The 21,740-nt window shown below is 39.8% G+C and overlaps 1 protein-coding gene across 2 annotated transcripts in view; it reads right to left on the reverse strand.

The window, feature by feature from the left end:
- LOC135256951 (tyrosine-protein phosphatase non-receptor type 14-like) overlaps positions 1-21,740 on the reverse strand; it is a 71,343-nt gene that overhangs the window by 3,303 nt on the left and 46,300 nt on the right. Inside the window, exons 4-18 of one of the 2 annotated variants that reach the window (XM_064339261.1) lie at positions 16,029-16,126; positions 15,257-15,324; positions 14,226-14,296; positions 13,725-13,812; positions 13,545-13,633; positions 13,088-13,175; positions 12,734-12,816; positions 11,949-12,006; positions 10,743-10,821; positions 8,525-10,011; positions 6,157-6,297; positions 4,049-4,267; positions 1,827-1,955; positions 1,000-1,234; positions 250-413 (exon numbers count right to left, since the gene is read on the reverse strand). In XM_064339261.1, the coding sequence (XP_064195331.1) occupies positions 250-413; positions 1,000-1,234; positions 1,827-1,955; positions 4,049-4,267; positions 6,157-6,297; positions 8,525-10,011; positions 10,743-10,821; positions 11,949-12,006; positions 12,734-12,816; positions 13,088-13,175; positions 13,545-13,633; positions 13,725-13,812; positions 14,226-14,296; positions 15,257-15,324; positions 16,029-16,126 (3,097 nt within the window). Of the gene's footprint in view, positions 1-249; positions 414-999; positions 1,235-1,826; positions 1,956-1,982; positions 2,449-4,048; positions 4,268-6,156; positions 6,298-8,524; positions 10,012-10,742; positions 10,822-11,948; positions 12,007-12,733; positions 12,817-13,087; positions 13,176-13,544; positions 13,634-13,724; positions 13,813-14,225; positions 14,297-15,256; positions 15,325-16,028; positions 16,127-21,740 lie in introns of those variants that run through there. The other variant, XM_064339262.1, reaches the window with a different exon arrangement.

A 21,740-nucleotide genomic window follows, 5' to 3' on the forward strand; every position in this document is an offset into this window, starting at 1 on the left:
AATGTCTGTCATGCACATTGCAACAGAATGTATGAGACACCAAACGCATCCAGAAAAAATCGTCTGAACTGTGAAATACGCATATCTGTAAATAAGAGACCTGAAAATACACTTTTTTTTTTTGGAACAGTTAAGCTAGGCACAGAGTAGAGAAATGTGTCTACAGGCAATGTGATAAGCTCAGCTCTGTGTAGGAATGGGCAGAAATAATAACAAAGATTGCAGGTGTTTCGTAGACCACGTCCCTACCTCGTTGTGCTCCAGACAGCTGATCATGAGCTCGGTCAGGATGACCACACCGGTCCGGCCCACCCCTGCGCTGCAGTGCACCACTATGGGCGGGTTCAGGCTCTTGGAAGTGTCCAGCATGCTGTTGGTGTGCCGGCGCACCGACTGGATCTCCTCAAGGTACGCTGGTCACAACATCAGACAGTGTACAAATACTGTATTGGGTGCAGCATTTATAGTGTGTGGTCCTATTCTGACAGACACAATGATGGCTATCTAACATTCTGGAAACACATTAGCATCTGTGCCAAATACAGATACAATATTGTGCATGGAAAAGGAAAAATCAAATTCGATCTTACCATATACGGCCAAATAAGAATGCAGGCCCAACACACATTTGAGCTCTGTACTAAACAGTTTAATCCAGTTTTATACTATATATATATATATATATATATATGCTGAATCGTACCTTTCTCAAGCATTTACTAAACCTAACAAAAAATTAAAGGGCTGAGAGGAGATTTAAAAAAAGGATGTTACCCTTAAGGCGGTATACACTTTAAAAGAAGAGCCTGGCCCAGTGTCACTTTTTTTCTTGATCTCATTTTGTTTATTGACTGCAAAATTGACACCAAATTGATTGCAACGTTTAACTCCGAGTCAAAATGGAGGACAAATCCTAACTGAACCCAGGCCATGATTTGATCAAGAAATCAAACCCTGAGAAAATCGGTAGTGATTGACGATGACTCGTTGAGCACTTACAGAGAAAGCCCTGGACGTATTCTGGGCAACCATGGTCAGGCCAGTCAGTGTATTGCAGGTGCCACACCGTCCTCTCCTGCCCAGACAGCAGGTGCTTGACCTTTAACCCCGTGGTGGCATAGCAACCCGAATCCGTGCGGAACTTGGTGGTCACTTTGAACTTGCCGTGAGTGGCCGAGTTGTGCTTGGACCCCAGCTTAGGCCAGTACCTGTGGCTCTTCGACCTGCCACCCTCCTGTGATCAGGGACAGGCAATATTTCACATATACGCATTTGAAATATGTATTTGCATGCATGCATTTCATATGTAATATGTTTGCTTCTTTTTTTGGATGGTTTGTGGCTCTTTGCCCTTAAAAGGCAACCTACACCTCTACCAATCTGATGGTAGTTTATTGATATGTTTATATGAGGCATTTAATATTTTGTCATATTCAGTGTATATTCAGTTATATTCATACTTCCCTTCTTTCTAAATGTAGGATTTCAGAAGCCAGCTAAATATCACAACATCTCTGAACAAATGGGCTAATTGCGCTAGGTGAGTGGTTCAATTAAGCAATCACACTGACAATACATTACAAAGAAACAGAGTGAATGGTCTCATTTATAATTCAATAACAGTATATTGTGCAGGACACATCATTTTAACTGTATGTAAAATTTTACTGAAACAAGAAAACTGAGCATGTGACATCCATTTTTCTCTAATCTACGGGAGATTCACAACAGGTAATAGACAATATGCTGAGATTGTATGTCAAATGAGCATTTTCTTTTCCCTCTCCTAATGAAGCTCAGGATCTCTTTACAAATGCTCATCGTACCTCTTCAGCTGTAACCATGGCAATGACATTCACTCCCTGCTCCCAGATCATCTGCCAGAAGTCCTGGCATGTGTTTGGCAGGGGCCCCTGAGTGGCAATATAGTGCCATTCTTCCCCACTGATCGTCACCTGGACAAGGACAAGATAACAGTGCATACCAACAGCAATGGAGCAAAATACACACCAAGGTAAACCAATGTTAGGACCGGCATTATATAACAAACACCACTTACTTGGAGGGCAAAATGAAATGCAACTGATTCTTTTTACTAGGGGTGGAATATTTTATTATTTTCTCTAAATAATTGCAAGCCCATCTGAGGACTCTTTTATTTATTTTTCCTAAAACCCATTCCACAGCAGACCTGCTTAAAGGCATTGCAGAGGATTTTTTCCAGAGGGGTGGTGGGGGCATCCCACCCATATTTTTAACCCTGAAACTGAGTGATTGCAGCATATCACAGTCGTCTGCCAAACCACATCCATTGGCCAAATAACAACTGCCAAAAAACAAGAAAAGATACTTATCAGCTGGCAGACCATTACATGCTGAAGAACAGGTCCTCTTGTTCTTGTTGCAGTGGCTTCATGAAGTCACTCAGCCACATCACCTAGGCCACCACTAAAATGTATGTATTATTTATATCTATGTAATTATGTAAATAACAAATTGCAGTACCAATTTGGCAACTCATTGTGGCTCGTGACCACAAACAATAGGCAGCTGGCGGACCAAGCTGAGGATATTTTTTTGCTCAGATGTGGAAATAAGCGGTTTACTCAGAATCCACATGAATTACACATGATTCAGCCCTTTCTGTGGAAACACATGGAACAGGCAGTCAGGAGAGGCGACAACCTTAAGGAACCTTTGGAATGCATTCCCTGGGAATTCCATTAGCCCAACTTGCTGGGTAAGCTCATAATTTTTATCACACCAGTTGACATGTGCCTTATGTGAAAATAGCCTATTATTATATTGGATTTGAATACTTTGGACACAATTAATGATAATGTTTAGCTAAAGGCGAGACAAAAAAAAGATTAGAATACAAGCTATCTTGGAAATGATGACTTATGGCAATCATAAATTAACATTACACATAGCTGTTCAGATATTCATAAGTATTAACTCAACTTTTACAAATATTTTTGGCTGGACCGCAACAGCAGGGCCAGCCCTACAAACGCAAATGTCTGTGACTGAGTGAGTGACTGAATGAGTGATGAAGTTACACCATTGGTCGGCCAAGTTATGACGTCACACCATTGGTCCAGCCATATACTAGGTTTTGACCTGGTCTTGTTTAAGTGAATTTTTGTTTAGACATGGCAGATCTACTGTTCTGCAACCAGCATTTATCATAGTCATTTAAAAGTCTGTAATTTCACTATAGCCTGGTTCCTCTTGAGATTTCTTCCCATTGGGGAGTTTTTTTCTCTCCACTGGGGAGTTTACCTCATGTGCTTTCTATTGGGGGCGTCAGGCCAGGTTTTCCTCTTTTTAAGCTGCTCTGTAAAGTATCTTGGGAAATTTTCTGTAACAAGTGCTATACAAATGGAATTGATTCGATTTTTTGATTTGAAAAGAGAAAATACCACATCTTCTGAGTGCAATGCATTGTGAAAATTACAACTTTCAAATTATGATTCTTCAAGTACTTCTGCCTGGATCCATTTTATTTTACCAATGTTCCATGTGCACTTAACATTTTCCATGTACTTCTTATAATGTATGAATGGTGCATTGTAAATATGTGCATGTACCCTTTCAAAATATGCCTACTTATTACTTTCCATTCTGTCAGTAGTGGGACAAAATAGTTGCCACTGTACAGATGCAGACTTAATACTACTACTATTCTTTCTTCTCAATGATAGGATCTCTATGGTTTTTTTTTATTTTTATTTTTTTACATTGGTCGCTGTCATTTATTATATGAATGATCATGTTCAGAAACTACTAGTGAATATAAATGTTACCAATAAACTAGTTAGCAAGTAAGCTAAACATTAATTTTATTCAACCAAAAACATCATTATCTTAGTTGGTAGTAATTAGTAATGGGGTGAGTGTCAAAGTGACAATGTGAATTAATCTCAACCGGAAGTAAATGAAATTTAAAAAAAAACATTATTATTAAACAGTGTTTGCTCTTCCTTCATGAGTCTAGGCTTATAAAAGTGATTAGATGCTGTATAAACTAGCTGTAGGTGCCCACCTTGATGTGCGAGGCGTTGATGTAGCCAGTGTTGTTCTCTTTGGTGGGGACCAGCTCCAGCCGGTTCTCCTCGTATGGCACGACGTCCCGGAAGCGATTGCGCTCGGCGTTCTCGGGCAGAGTTGCCGTGGTAGCTGCGCAGTCAGCTCTCTTCTTGGGGATCTGCTCGTACTCCGTGAAGATGCGCTCCTCCTCCAGGGTCCGCTCCAGGTGTTTGCACTGCAGAACATGGAGAAACACCTCAGTGCAGCCCAACCTGACCTGGCCGCAGCACTTCAACAGTAAATTGGAGCCCTGAGCAGACCAAAGTTAAATAGCCTTCATATGTCCCATTCTTAAAAGCCCCCATCAGGAAATCTGCATTTAGCTCAAGCATAAGTGCTCTATGGAAAGGCAAATTCCCATGTTTCAGAGCTCAGGAGATCTGAGTTTGTCTTATTTTTCTATTTGGGGAGGGGCTACAGGCATGGGCATTCTGCAGATGCTAGATTTCACAGTCCAGAGAAGCTAAATGGTTATTAATTACAGGAATTGTATTGGCTTGGTGAATTGTCAATCACATGAGCAGGTTGTTTGCTTTAACTGTCAGCAGTTAGTGCTGGTAAGCTCTGAAACACTGAAATCTGGTGTGGTGAACAGCTCATTAAATTAAACAGTGTATAATTGTAACTTACTGAAATGTGCTAAAGATAGCCAAGATTTTTATGTAACCTGAATTAATGTTTTACTGAGAGATTTAGTGTGTTGCATAATTACTTTGTAACAGCCCTCCAGGGAAACTGCTGTACTTACATAACATTGACAGGACATTAATTCCGTCATAATTGTCTATTATTTAATTCTGCTGCACTGTACATTCAAAATGAACTCATCATTTAAAATTTTATTTAATCCTCATCTCTCCTAAGGGAAGCACATATCTTCCTTCCAGAAATATGTTTATTGTGTCATAAAGTTAGACTTATACTAGCAGTTTGTCTATGTTATTCTATAATAAATACACCATCAGCTTTGCCCTCAGATTGAATAATCTTTTGTTTGTTAATGTGATTTTTCTTCTCCAATTATACTTACATAATTAAGATCTCTTAGAGGTCATACCAGGAATACCTGGCAATCATGTATAAGCAAAGTAGTGCCATACATTATTCAGCCAGCTAAACATCTGACTATTGAAGAAATAATTAAACAATATTTTAAATCTGACTACTTTCATTGGGATGACTTATAGAACAATATTCGATGAAAATCACAAATACACTGAATATTACTAATTCTATTTTCAGTTTCAGGGGTGCTATTTCAGTTACCACCACTGCATGATCTTAGACTAAATTCAACGTTTTAAATGTGTTGAACAAGATAGTCTTTAGGGAGATTTAAAAAATGTACAGCTTTAATTATTGAATTGGCAAAACCATAAATATCTCTACATTATTGTACCACCAGTATACACTACTGGTGGTACAATATACAGTTGGCAATTCTAGTACAGGAGCACCAGAGAGGTTTCTGGGTATTGCATCCAAACCCACCTAACTACATAAGTGGATTAATTAGTAAGCTTAATGGATGTAGGCGGCCATGCTCTGAAGGTAACTCATTTCACCATTCAGAATATTCAGGAATACAGTCAGACCTTTAATAATTGATCAAACTGCAATCATGCCAGACTGAGGAAAACCCCAGAATTATCTGTGAGACTCCAGGACCAGAATTGCCTGCCCCTTCCTTACTCAACATTTGAGAAATTGTAAGAAGGGAAAAAACAGCAAGTACACTTTTCTGCTAACTTAAAAACTGAATCAAGTGTTTAATCTGATGTACACACCTTCTTATTATTCCATTGCACAATGTATGGCTGTACTTGAACAGCCAAAATTCATGTTGAAATGTTATATTGACTTCCTGAAAATAATTTCCTTGGTATCCATTTTAAAACTGTGTTACATCACTTTCACCCAAGCAGAAGTTAAGCAGCAGTTAACATAACATTCTAAATCTGCTAAATAAAACCTTCAAACATCAGACAGATCTGTTTATGTCAGTTAATCAATTCAATGCAGTTTTTTAAAGAACACTTAATGTTCAGCAGCTGATGGATTTACCCGTTCATCGGTGGAGCATTTGGCCACATCCTTCTGCTGGCTCTCAGGAACCGGCATGCGGGCCATGTAGAGGCCGTTCAGGGCCGCCATCATCAGGGGCCTCTTCAGAGAGTCCACTGACATCTTCTGTTTCTCAAGCGTCTTGAGGAAAGAGGACAAGCCTGCCGTCATTACAATGGTAGGGCATAGCCAAATGCTAGGGCACGCTGGTGTTTTTCCTACTCTGGGGGAATACGGTATGGCATTCCTGGTCTGCATGACAGACTATGGAGTTCCCTTCCCAGCTTGTCTGGGCTACTTCTGATCCTGTTAGAACTTGACCCTTTGGTTTACTCACAGCATTGATCAACCCTGACCTACTTACTGAGGGTCACATGGGATTAGCAAAATAAATCTCCAGTAATTTTAAGCCAGGGTCCTTGATGTTCCAAAACAACCATTCAGAACTGGGCCAGGGAGGGGGGTAGGGGTGTTACAGATAAACTCACAAACTATCCATCCATCCATCCATTATCTATACCTGCTTATCCTGAGGCCTATCCCAGCATGCATTCAGCGAGAGGCAGGATTACACCCTGGGGAGGCCTCCAATCTATCGCAGGACACACCACACACCATTCACTCACACACTCATACCTATGGGCAATTTAGAGTCTCCAATTAGTCTACCTGAATGTCTTTGGACCGTGAGAGGAAACCGGAGTACCTGGAGGAAACCCACGTGGACACGGGGAGAACATGTAAACTCCACACAGAAAGGCCCCAAACTGAGATTCGAACCTACTGTACGACCTTCTTGCTGTGAGGTGCCAGTGCTACCCACTGCACCACCATGCCACCCTTCTCACACACTATTGTTGTCAAAACAATAAAAATAAAAGCGTGTGGATCTTGAGGTGTTCTGTGAATCTGGTCTCTATGTGTTGTGTGCAATTTATAAGGATAGGGTCACTTACTCCATACAAACACATTTTGTTTCCATTTTGTTTATTTAATTTGGCATGCACTGCAACATTAATAATGTGCAGCAGGGCAGTCCCTCCTTCAACAGGAAGTTTAAAAGACCATCTGACTGGAAGGGGAGGAGAAATTTGCTAGTATTTTTGAAGATGAGACTGTTGACAGAGTTTTGTGTTTCTATCCATTTTTGTGTTGCGCACATATTGTTAAAATTCTGTCACTGATAAAAAGGAGACCTACAGATGGAGTTGTGTGCCTGATGGCATTTCAAATAGGTAGCTCCCTGCTCCATTTTGTGAAATATATATACTTTCTTTTAGATACTATCTGTTTGTACCAAGCACTCTTTGGGAGCACATTCCAACCTCCTACACCACAGACTGTCAACAATTTGTTGCCTCACCATTGCATGCATTTTGTTTTTGTTTGCTTGTTTTCTTAAAATTGTCCTTTTTCCACCAAAACTAATAATTGAATGAAGAAATAACATTGTTGGCAAAGAGGACAGGAGGGAGGCAGTGTTGGACACTCCTGTACGTGGTAATCTTCTCAGCCAGTAAGGGGAAGGGGGAACTGCCTTAGTAGTTGTGCCACATTTTGTTTCTTTTTTCTTTAGTTTTGTTTATATACACACACCTCTACACCACACAACACTGCACCAAAAAAATTATTGCTTTAATCAGAGGTCTAGCTTTTAGGTCTAGCTAGGTGGTATGCCAGGTGTGCTTGGTGGTTGTAGGTTTGCGGCTCATAATTTTCATGCGTTGTTTGAATCTCAAGGTGTCGTCACCTGCCTTTCTGACGCCCTGCAGAAATATGCATGTATTCGTAAGGTTCCTTGACTAAGCAAATGATCAGAGAAACATATTTGTATGAAAACTATACTTTGTTGAGCGCTGTTATTCACACAGTGTAAGATTAGCATTAATCATGCAAACCATGAGCCTAATGTTACCTCAAGGGAAGAAGTCTCAGATTAATGTAATTAGGGACTGGGAATGTGTGGGTGCGGGGAAGTTTGTTTTTATGGAATCTTCCCATTTCCTTCTTCAAATTTTGCTCAATACCATCCCACACGTGTCTAACTTTTGCATTTTGCAGCTGCTCATTATTATGTGGCTTATGGCAATCGTTCTTCCCCTCTACCTCTTTGAGTGGACATACAATAATTTCTTTAATTGGATTTAAAGCCAAAGGAGGATACTTTGAGGTAAGTTTTTATTTTGGTTTATTATTCAATAAATGTGTGATTTAACTGAATTCTTCTCTACCTGAAGTTTTTTTTATTTTATTTTTTTTTAAAGGTGGACTAATATTTGGCCTGTGCAGTAGTAGCTGTGTTAAGTCACTTGGATATCTGTGTCTGCTAAATGCTTAAATGTAATAACGAAGCAAATCCAAAGCTTACCCTCTGCATGATCTCCCTCTCCACGATGCTGTCCTCATTGGAGAACATCTCAGACACGGGCCTCTCTTTGACTGGCTCCTTTCTCACGCGCTCCTTGACGCTGGTTAGGTCAGGCTCAGAGATGGAGGGACCCAGGCCGGCACTGTTGAGGCTGGCCTGCTGTTCGGAGCGCGCTAGGGCCCCAGCACCACCCTGATTGTGGCCTGCTTTGGTCATCCGGGCCCGCGCTGCCTCCTCGGCCGCCGCATGGTTCCTTTGCCGCAGAGTGTTGTTGCTAACTGCCCTCCGGGGTCCAGGGTACTCAGGGGGGGGCTTGTTGGGGATTTTTGCCAGGGCAGCCTGCAGCTGGGCACCAATGTCCTCATTGAGCCCTGGAATCCGAACATCCAAGTCGGGCGTCTCCTCCTCCTCTTCCTCACTCTCGCTGCTGTGGACAAGCATGGTGGCATTGGAGAGGGTCTTTTTATGCTGGTAAATATCTTCAGGGGCTTTCGACGGGGCCATTTCAGGGGCTGGCTGGGGAGGAGAGGGAGCCACCTGCTCCCTCACTGTGTTCCTGCGAGGCAGGGGGGCGTTGAGAGTCTTGAGGGCCATGGCCTCCATGCCCCGTACCATACTGCTGATCACCTCCAGGCTGTGGCGCTTGCCGAGGGCCGAATGGCGCTTGGCAGCTGTAAGGGGTTCACTGACCTCCTGGACCATGGACTGTCGAACCACCGTCGAGCTATCCGGCTGGAAGGTCTTGACCGACAGCTGCACCTTGCGACTGACGAGCTCCGGGCTACTGCCCCCCATGCACTTGTGGCGGTGGCTGGCCAGGTCAGGGGTGCTAGTGGCTGGCCGGAAGGAGGGGTAAGGGGGCGGTGGGCGGGACAGGTGATTCCGCAGCATGTGGGTGGCATTGCTGTAGCCCTGGGCACACTGCTGCTTGGTGTTGGCCAGCTCTGGGGTGCTGACTGTGTGCGAGATGGCACTACCCGCCGAAGCCTGGCCACCGGCTGTCACCACGCAACTTGGGCTCGCCTGTGCCAAGGTAGCCACGGGCTTGCTGTAGCTCACCTGGGGGCCGTAAGGGCCCGGGTAGTGGCCCCGCTCCCTCATCTCAGGCTGGCTATACACCAGGGCCTCGGGCTGGCGGTAGGCGAAGGTGTTACTGATGTTGAGGCTCCGCAGGGACTGGCTGTGGCAGTCAGCGGCAGGCAGCAGGCGGCACTTCTGCCGCATGACGGCATCGTACTCCGGTGTGGGCCGGTAGGAGGGGGCAATAATGGCGCTGTGCCGGTGGCTGGGGATGTTGTCGGGGCGCATGACGTCGCTGCTGGGGATGCTGAGGTTGGACGACATAGGCGAGGCATGGATGGAGTTCATGCTGGGTGTGCTGTACACGCTTCCATTGGGGACTGTTCCATTCCGGAAGCCAAATTCTACTGGGCATCGATCCAGGCTTGTCTCCGACTTGTAATAGGGGTCATCATGGAAAATACTGTCTGTGAAAGGGAAAGAGGGGAAAACAAAACTAAATAGCATTTCTTTACGAGTGTATTATAACATCATACAAAGTGATAAGACCAGCCTATTCAGCCCATCAAAGTGTATTACCGGACTTGTGATATACATTTCTCATATAAATATTTTCTTATTTATTATTTTTCACAGCAACAGCATAGTACCATGATGAGCAAACTGATCTGAACCTGAGCGGTTGCAGGTTCAATTCCCAGGTGGGGCACTGCCGTCATACCCTCGAGTAAGGCGCTTAACCAGAATTGCTTCAGTAAAATATCCAGCTGTATAAATGTGTTGTACGGAAATAAAAGTAATGTGCATTGTGTCCACTGAATAAGTGCAAGATACGGTCAAGACTGGAAATCTGAGTTATGTATAGTTGCACTAACAAAAAAGAATCAGTCACACATGGGTTCCTTACATCAGTGGTATGTGGTTGGTATCTGAATACTTTTTAACTGACTTTAACTGATTAGTTTCTCTAGAACACAGGGTGAGTAGTGGAAAGTCCAAACTTACAGTGCACATTTAAGTCACACAACTCTTCAGCCTCTAACATAATATGTGCCTTGGTGGGTGGGTACTGTGATTACCACTTAATTAATCAACTTTTGTTATTTAATTAATAGGTCTCACCATATGGCCACATTGTATGAATGGGAATTAATTTTAATGTGTGGATGTGGATAGCTGATTAAATGAATGAATGTACCTTGCGAACTCTGAGTTTCCTGGTAATGTTCTGCATACTGGGAGTGCATAGGCTGGATGATGCAGGACTGTGGCCTTGGCTACCGAGACAAAAAAAGAGAGAATCAATCAAACTTCAGTTCATGTAAAGAAGGTGATGAGGTCACAACTATGAGGGGTTCCATTTGGGTCAACAAAATGGGAGTTTGGCTGCATAGTTGTGACCGCAAAATAATTCAAATTTAAGGTACATGTGCTCATTCTAAAGCCAAAATTATCCACAAGGGACAAAGAACTTATTTGTTCTGAAATTGGTTCTGGTCATATGAAATTAAGCACAGTAGCCCTGAAGCATCCTCTAAAAACCCAATACAGATACAGTATACAAGGGCTTAAGAATAACCATATACTGCCAATGTGTTGTTTTATCCATGTCAAAGCTCTGCTGCAAAGCAGAGGGGAAAACATTCCATTGCATTCCTTCCTGAACCAAAGGGTTAAAATGCAACAATAATTGAAATAAGTCTGATAATCAGAAAACACATGGGGTTTTTATGAAAAGCTATTGTGCCCCATTTAGAATCATTGTTTTACCAGTGAGGGAAAAAATGAAATCACTGCCTCCATTGTAATTGCGGAAATCAATCTCTCAAATGCAAGGTCACCAAGGCTGGAATACAGCAACCAGAAAGGCTATAATTCATGCTTCAGACTCTGTTTTTCAAAGGTTAACCCAAACCAACCGTTACCACCCACATTTCAAAATCCTTTGTCCCATCCAAAAATATAATTGCCTTTTGTGTTCCAAATTCCAAACAGTCCTTCACTGGATGCTACAGAACAGTGACTAGTGCATGACATTTGAACCTGAGGCTTATTTAATAATAAAATAAAAATAAATAAATAAATATATATATATTTTTTTTTATTAAATAGGCCTCAGATGTGTGTATATATATATATATATATATATATATAACAAAAAATATAACAGAAAAAAACCTTTAACTTGTTCAGGCTAACCACATAATATTAAATATTTTAGGAGGGAAGGGCTATTAATTCTAGTAATATTCTATTAATTCCAGAAATTTGCACAAGGCACTTTATTTCACATTTTGTCAGTTAAACATAAAGTTCTTGAAAGGTGGGGCTAAGGATCTGCTCTGAGGAGTGTGGGGCTTGGCCTGGTGTTCGGGCTTGAGGGTTGAAGGTCGCAGCAGTATACCAGTGAGGACCGGTTCCACGTGGGCCGTCTCCGAATTGGTGCTGGGGAGTGGGCTGGCCTATGAAGAAACCAATCACATAAATTCATAATGCATGAAGCAGGGCCAGGTTAAAATGGGTTTAAGCTAATTTTTCCTCAAAACATCTCTCTCCTTTATAAGCCTACATTTCTTTAGTTAAAAAACACATTTTTCTCCTTAGTCACTCTACAGGAAATTCATCCTCCAATTTGCTGGTCACAGAACAGCTCAAAGGTAAACACCAGAATAAAAGAAAATTACTGTCAAACAAAGTAAATTTATCTACTTTTCCAAACACTACGGAGAGAGAGTGAGAGTGCAGTTCATAAGTATTTGGACAGTGACACACTTTTTGTTGTTTAGCTCAACTCCAGCACAATGTACTTGAAATTAAATGAATGAAACTATGACTATGAGGTTAAAGTACAGACTGTCAGCTTTAATTTCATGTCAGTGTATCAAGTGAACCATGTACAGTACAGTAGGCAGTAGGGATTGTGAATCTTTGTGAAATATACTGTATATATAGGTGTGTGTGTGTGTGTGCGTGTGTGTGTATGTATGACAGAAAGAGGTAACGAGAGGGAAGGAAAGGAAAAAGCTGTCCTCCAGCCACTAGCAGTAATGTGGTGTGGAGGTGAAAGCAACCATAACAAAACAAACAAACAAGCAAGGAATAAAGCAAACAAACACAATCCAAACCTCCATTCCTTTGGGGTGTCCCTTTATAAATATTAAAATAAATGGAATCAAACTCTTGACTCACTCTGCACATATTTTGTTCTGTTTGTAGAATTTATGTCTGGCAGTGAAGAGTGTTGAAATATATTTGGCCATTTCCATGTCATCCTGAAAAACAGAACAACAGGACAATTTGGTCATTCTCTTAGTAGAATGTATTAACTGCAATTCTCCTATTTATCACTTCTGTTTTTTGTTAATGTAAGCTTTACTAATGTTCTTCAGGGGTAAAAAAAAAATAAAAATACACCATGCTGACATTAAAATAATGTATAATCCCTTTACATAAAAAAAAAACCAACAAAAAAAATCAAAACAGCAAAAGGACATTTAGGGGAGAGCAGGCCTTGGCATTGACCCTTGCAGACACAACACTCACAGTGTGAAACATGATGGTGTCGTCTTTGCTTGTTATCTCCACGGTGATAGCTGACTTATTGTGGGCGATGTTGCCAATGTCTTTCCATCTGCAATTAAGATGTCACAATCTATTCACATTATACTAAAATGCTGTACTTGAGTGGCATGTACTGTATAATTCTCCTCTCTCCGGTCTGAGTGCAGTCATCACAGGTTGTTTATTGCTTTATCAGTTTCTTAAAAAAAACCGAATCAAGCTGCATTTACCTTGTGAACTTCAAAACAGTATGCCATATTAAAACAGTGTGGTTTTAATATGGCATGTATCTAAAATAAGATACATGCCATATTAAAACCACACAGTTTACACAAAATGTTAATAATTCTACAAATCTACAAAAGGCAGAATCTCATTACAGACACACAGGAAGAAAAAACAACAAAAAATCCAGCCAATTTCTGAGACCAATTTTCACCTGTGTAACATGATTGATCTTCCATTTCGGTGCTTGACAAACACGCCAATGAAGGAGACACCAATGTAGATGTCATTTGTGTAGTTGTCCTGTGGAGAAAGAGCAGGTCAGAGTAAATTGGGGAAGTAGGAACTGTTTTATGAGGCATTATATTCCAACAGCGCAAGCATGTAAACATACCTTAGCAGCAAAGCTTTCCTGCCCAAAGCCATCCAGTTTCTCTACTTCTTTTATGTACAGCAACTCTGCTTCTGCTGGCTGCATTCCACTGGAAAACAACGTACAACAATCTCTCTCACTGACTCATCTGTAATTGTCTGGTAATCTTTCATTTGCAGTTTGGCAGGCCAAAAAACCGATCTCTGCCTCTAACTGGTAATGGAATGTAGAACTAAAACAGAAGCCTTGAGAGGTATGTGTCTCTCATGATTATGCGGAACTGTTGGCACTTGCAACACAAGACAAATTTCTGAGCAATCACACAAAGTATCATAGTATCGTATCATATCATAGAGGAAAATCACAAACCTTATAGTTTGGACTAAGTTTCACAATACTTACAATACAGTTTAAAAAAGTCAACAAGCAAATTGGTGAATTGTCTTGGACTACAGAAACAAGGAGTCACCATGAATAGAAACCACCAAATCAGTGAGTGAAAGGTCGTTATTGAGGACCAACCAGTGACTCTTGTGTTCTTCAGCCACTTTGTGAGTCCACTCTTCCAGCACCTCATCCACATGTGACCAGGTCTGTACCAAGATGAACAGAGAGAGAGACTCAATGGAAAGGAGTAAAATCTTACAACTTAAACTGGCAGCTAGCAACTGTTTAAAATGAGAACTAGACTGCAGTGTCCTTTCTCGTCTGCAAACAGACCAGTGAAAGCAGAGTTACAGTATGAATTTCAAGAAAAGAAGTGGAAGGAGGGATTTCAGGGGAAAAGGCTGCCCTTAAGCACTTCTCTCTCTCTCAGTGCTGAGCCTCCAGGTTCCATTTGTTTGTGTTAGTCAGGTATGCGTGAGTAGTGCAGGAGCACTGTGAAAGGAGGAACGCCTGCCCCTGGGCTGCCAAACACCTGAGAGTCCAGCCCCTGTTCTGCACAGCTGTGCTATCAGAGAGCTGCTCTCATCTTGCCAATCACAAACTTTCATGCATCTGACCCCTCCTCCACTAACCCGAGGGCACATTATCCAAGGGTGGGGGTGTTAAAGAATTTGACCTAACTGCCCTCCCCCTCTTTTACTGGTGGATGAGTCAGTTGTTCCCTTAAAAACAGGCTCAATCAAACATTGGGAGGTCAGCCCCTCTGGTACATAGCAAATGGAAAGTCATGGTTAAATTTCCTGTTGACTGCTAATGTCATGAGTGTCCTTTGGTGTGAACTAGTGGGCCATGCTCATGAAACTTAACAGCTTCCTGTTAATTCTCATTAACCAGAGAATTTGACTGTTTCAAGCACAAGGAAGCTTAAATCTGGTTAATAGCTTTACTCTCTGGATAGAGCCTACCGACACAATTGAACTGGTCAATGTAAACATGTTGCAACAGTCACCAGTGAAAGACAGAAAGAGAGAAAGAGAGAGAGAGAGAGAGAGAGAGAGAGAGAGAGATTGAGAGAGAGAGAGAGAGAGAGAGAGAGAGAGAGAGAGAGAAAGAGAGAGAGAGAGAATGAAATACTAAAGTGGTACTGTGTGAAACAATGTTCTTACCACTGGAAATAGTACATATTCCCTGAGGAAATCCTGGGAGTGAAACTGGTTGAAGTCTCCAAAATCAGCTGTGCGAAAATAAAAAATATGAGTCACAAAATATTTCAGATTTCTGCAGCTATGCTTCTGCTATTTCAAAGCTATGAATATTTATTCTTGATTTAATAAAAATGATCAACCCACTGTATTTTTTGTGAACTCAAAAGTATAAAAAAATCATTATGAAAGACTAAAATTAACTAAAACCTATCATTTATAAACTCACACAAAACACAACTGCACAAAACTAGTCACATGCATCTATGCCATTGGCTCATTACCCTCTCCAAACCTAAAATGCAATGACAATAAAATATCCAAGTTCATTTTAAATGAACAGTGTACTCTGCTCCATCAGGGTTGATTTGATTTAGTCGCCAAGATCACTCTACATCGAAAGATTTGTCCCGATTAATTTTGCCTATAACTGCAATCATTAGTAGGTACAAAAACCTCCATGCAGATAGCAACCATACAAGAGATAATAACTTTGCAATTTTAATAAGATGAGCATTGTTTGTTGAAACAAAAAGCTGAAATGGAAACTATGTGGATTATATTTCAATACCAGAGATTTTCACCTCCTGTCCTAAGAGATATACCTTGTATACACATTTCTAGCTGGACACGATATAAACCCTTTCATTTGACCAATCTGAATTCTGCAGGAGCCTGAGTATTTTCTAGTGGTTGAATTGAAATATCAGGGTTTCCTACAGCTCCACAAGTTCACCTTGCACAGCCAAGCCAGCTAGCCGAATTCCCTGCTCCACAGTGCACTGCAGACGTCCATCAAGAACTTCCTTTTTCACTTGAAGGTAATATTGGTACCTGAAAAGAAAAAGAAAAAAGAAAAAAATAAGACAAGAATCAATAACTCAGCAGTGGGATATGGCCTACAGTGGAGGGCCATCTGGGTCACTCCTATGTTTTGGGGAGAGACAGGCTTGCTGAGAGAATATTTTGACTACATAATGACTTGGCCTTCACATGTGGCGGGTATTTTGACACTTTTTTTTAACAATAGACTATAGACCAAAACAAAGACCAACACACCACTGGGCTATACGACCCTTTAGGGGGTTCATTTCAGTTAATCTCTACACAGGAGAATAATCTAACGAGGACAAGATTCGACCATGAAAGATTGCCTGCAGAACTTTTGAGACTGTGTTTTTTTCTGTTGATGAGACAAAACCATTTAATTCTGCCTAGTTTTCAGTAAGTCTAAAAGACTTATTTCAGCTGCAGTAAACACCATGTTTTCTTTTATAGTTCTTTTGTAGGGCACCTTTGGTTTATTTTCTATTATTTTTAAATGTGGTTATAGCTCTATTTTTGATGATAGTGGGAAGGGCACACACATATCAATTGGCCAGTACATACAAACTAGACTAGACACAACATGTACCTTGTTTACAATCATTTCGTGAAAGATGTGCTAAAGCTCTTTTTCAACACAGCATGTTAATGGGGCTTCAGATGATGCACATGGGAATCTGTCAATGCTGCATTTGAAAAGTGAAGTCATGAATCAAAGTAGTGTTTGAACAGATAAAAACACTTTTGTGTGTTTAGCGCCAGCCACAATTTGTAATCACAGGATCTACAAGAATGATACATAAATACAAAATGTCTCATCCATTGAGATGCTTTAATTGAATTATATGATTTAGTTTGGTGACATTTATGACAAACTTTATAGTGGAAGAAGGGGTACCAATCTCTTATAGTTTGGAACTCACGATGGTAAACCCACATGTCTTGCACCTTAAAGCATTCTTATGGGTCATGTTATTCAATGATAGCAAAGTAATACATAAAATATGCATTGTATACTATACGCCTGAAATTTTCACGTGCCAACAACTATATTTTTATATTGATGGCATAACATCAAATTTAACAATAGATAAATAATGTTACAAAGTCATACATTCACACAACAAAATGAATTAAGTTCCTCACTAGTATTCTAACAAGTTTGGAACATATCATCTGAGGGATAACTGAACTCATAACTGATCAAGCAATGAATAAAAACGCCGAATGTCTTTTGCAATATAAATCTTGTTGTAAAAATCAAATATTCAGCACAAGAAAATAATGGTAAAAATGTCACAGTCAAAATGCCCATTTCTGTAACTGTGCATCTTACTCAAATATTGCCACTTTTGATATGACAATGTTGACCCCATTAAACTGCTTAGCAATCGATAGCATTTTTAAATGTGTGCAACACAACATCAAACCATTTTCTTCTCAAGTGAGCCCTTTTTCTGCTCCTACACAGTTCTGACTGCTCAGACAGAAGCTATAATCTTTCTCTGCCCTCCTCTACAGGCCTATAATTACCAACAGAGGTTTTGAGGAGCAAGCTCTCTTTGCTGGTAACCCTTTAATTACTGAAACTGAACGAATACCATTGGTGGCAAAACAGAAGATGAGTCAAATGTGTCTCAGAGACGTGTCCTTGTCCAGGGAACACTGTGATATGACAACTTCAGAAAAAAAAAAAAACAGCTTGACTTCTCTCTGAATTTACAGAATATTTTCTGTACATGGATGTCTTCAATATAGAACCCATAAAATCAAATTACACATATATTACATAAAATAATGAATTTGGTGGGGACTAAACACATTCACAAAATGATGATGGAACAGTGACCAACACATAGTCACCACCATTAGCTTTTGTCTCCAACAATTTTTCCACTTGTTTAATGATAAAGCATATAATTCAGCATTTGGTTATTATCCTCAGTCCACCAGAGCTCTTGAGGGGCCTTTCCAGTTCCAACATGTGGGAAGATTGGGGGGTGTCAGTGTGGTGTGATTATTCAATCAGCAAAGCATGAACAAATCCCATCTGTACTTCTGTGGGAGCTCTGATAATTCGCACAACAAAGCTGCCAGATGGCCAGTCTCCAGGATTTTTTAATGCCTTTTCATATTCGTGTAGTAGTAGAAATATAAGTAGCAGTAGATGTAGAAATAGCAGTAATAACAGGAAGAAGCAAAGTTATATTGAAATTGATTTGTTCAGACACTGAATACATGTTGTCAGATGTCAAACATGCTACACTTCACAATGTAAATTTACAGTGACATTATTATGAACATTATATGTCCAAAAAGAAACTATTCCTTCACGTCCATGCCAAATCAATTAAATAAATTAAGTACACATTGGAAGTATATGAATCAGATACACATAAGAAAGAATGAATCATAAATCAGAACTAGTTAAATCATTGATCCTTACTCACATAAAAAATAAAGTATATAAAAATCTGACAAATCACCATATATAGTCAAATTAATTCAAAGGCCATTCTTAACACTTTTCAGCATTCAAATGGCCTTCCATTTGCCCTCAGCAATTTCACTTATCCCAATCAGCATTCAAATGGCCTTCCATCTGCACTCAGCATGCAATCACTAGGGAAACGGTGAAAGCAGGATAAACTGCATTTTAATTCTATCCCTCTCCTGAAGAGTAGGGTTTAGAATAGAATTCTCTAGAAATCAAATTCTGTGCAGGAAGAACTGTCCACCCTCCTTAAGTAGGTAGCGATTTACATTTGAGATTCACAATTAAATCTGTTGTTCTGAATAATCCAATAATCTAAAACATGTTTATAAGAACATTTGTAATAGCAAAATCATTAGCCACACTAAGTCACCGACATTAGCATTGGCTATTTGGGGTTTGTATTGACAATACAATGTTGGCCACAGAAAAGCAGTATCACAAAGCATGATTACAATAGAGTTTGTAATGAGATGGCACAATGTTCAAATCAATGTTCAAATCGAGACTAAAATGGCATCCCTTCCATTAGATTCAAAACTCTTTGAGCCAAATAAATTAATATTTTGGAACTCATAGATATATTGGTTTAATAACAAAAAGGTCATGCTATATGATAAAAACCAGTAATATGTTCAAGTCTGCAATTAAACTGATGAGATTTATAACAAAATAAATTTCAAAACAAAAGTATCTTGGCTGGCAAATGGATTACACTAATCCACTAATTTGCCATTTAAATTTAAATGCACTAATTTGCACTGGTATATCCTTTTGCCTCTCAATACATTAGTTTTCTTAGTCTCCTATTCAACTTTCTTTGCAACCAATGAAGTACTAAAAAGGGGTCACATGCAGACAAACTCCTAGATTCAAAAAAACACATTCAGACAATTTGAGGGCAATCAATCAATGCAGACCTAACTTCTTTCTGGATTCAATAATAAAAAGTAAAAAAAGTTGTGGCCAGAAAATTCTGGAGATGGGAGCTTTGAGGTGAACTTCCCCATTGCAAACAATATTAAATAATATAGTCATTTTCCACTTTTGCCTCAAATATTTGGAGTATATGGTACACAAAAAGTTATTTTCATGTAATAATGTATTGGAGGGAAACAACTGGTATGTAAAAAAAAGCTGTTCAGAGTAAAATCTATTTTGACAGCTAAGAGTACAATTTATCATTAAATTGTTATTGGATTAGAGGGTTTGACACATTAAAATGAATAGTTCAGGTCTCTGATGGTAATCTGTATTTTAACTGTGTCAAATGCACAATTGACTGTAGCTTGAGCCTGTTAAAATGATTAGCATTACAGTAATTGCTTTCTAAAGAAAACACAACTATCCAAGTGTGTTTGCAGCACAGGCTACTGTATCACAGTATCATATCACAGTATCATAGTAGGTTTTCCCATCCTGTTAACAGAATACTACACAATAAAAATAATAATAACAATAAACTTCTTTCTAGTGATTACTGGATGCTCATCTTATTCTGATATAGGACTCAAGTAAACCAAATTCAAACACAACAATGGCTTTTACAATGACTCCCGACTGACAATTACAAGAAGTTGATAGTTATTGTATTATTGTTGCTATAATTTGGCATTAGAATCCAAGTAATGACCAGACAGCTTCAAGATTTCTTTCTTCTGCGTTAACTTTGCAGGACCAAAACAAGAACCTCTGTGTTCATCTATACAAACATCAAAAATAGGTTAGCAAATGATGGGAGCTACTGTGATAGGAAATATTTTTGCAACAAATTATCTGTGCGGTATTCTGTTGCCTTTTCATACCTGAATGCCATTGTGCATGGGAACACATATAGGTAGGTCATAAGCAATACAGCTTCCTGCCAGGTGTAACTGAAACCACTTAAATAAACTGTACAAGTATAAACTGTACAAACTGTAGTAAAATCCAAACATAACCTTTCTTGAAGCTATGGTAGAGGCAACATTTGCAATAAACATAAACGCAGTTGACTATGTCCTGATGTCTTAAGTAATCAAATAAAACCAAATGGTTTCACTGACAAGAAATAATTATACTCTTTTCCTTTTTGTAAAACATACATAAAACCTAACAGAACAATGACAAGAACAGATTCACAAAGTGTATTATGTCTTTATGTATTAATTCATGCCTTTATTTTTAATTAAATTACCAAGATAGTAGAAAGCAATTTTGAAGCAGCAAAAGGCTATTTTCCCACAGCTTGCGTGGTTCTCAGTGCTCTGCTACAGAGATGTAAAAAGTGTGCTGAATTTAGCCTGCTAGAAAAGTGCGAACAAAAAATATTACACTATTACATATTCCAAATGGCAGGTATCTTTGCCAGGTACTGACCACAAACCTCTTGCTACTTGCAGAAAATAAAGCAGACCTTACTGAGATACAGCAGCAGACCTTTTCTTTTGGTTTGAACTGCACATGCCCTTAATAAGATTAAGTGTATTTGATGACAAAATTGCAATAGTTAAAAAAGCCTAAGTCACACTGCCACTCGTGAAATTGTTCAGTTTTGCAAGTTTATATAACTTCATAATTAAGGAAAATTTTCCAAATTATATGATTGGGTAGAAATAATTGAATTATGACTTCAAATTGGGGATCCTAGGGGATACATTAAATAACGAAGTGTCAAGCTGAGCCAGCAGGCTTCATTAAGGAGGGTCAGCTTGGGAATACTTACTTAACTCAAATTGTTCCACATATCTCCACATGTGTTTAAATGCATTAACCAAGTTTAATTGGCTATGTGATAAAGTGAAGAGGAAAACTTTGATTAAGTTTCATAAGGTAATTACCCACTCCAGGCTTATTCACCTACAGGGACTGAAGTAATCCATTCTAATACCCATTTCACACACAAAACCTGGGGTTGAAACGGGATATTGAACATGGGTTCAACCTGCCTTTGACCCATTCATATCACACTATGGTCATGGGTACCAGGTCCTTGTTCTTCATACAAGACCCGGGTCTGCCCGCTTGCGTCTGAACACGTTTAATTTATTCTGGCGAATACAGCTTGGTAGCCAAGTGGCTAGCAGATGCAATGTAGTTTGCCATTACGCTGGCTTAACCCAGTATTTTAACTCCTGAATTGACAGTTCA

The sequence above is a fragment of the Anguilla rostrata genome, chromosome 6 (assembly GCF_018555375.3).
Source record: "Anguilla rostrata isolate EN2019 chromosome 6, ASM1855537v3, whole genome shotgun sequence".
Lineage (NCBI taxonomy): Eukaryota > Metazoa > Chordata > Actinopteri > Anguilliformes > Anguillidae > Anguilla > Anguilla rostrata.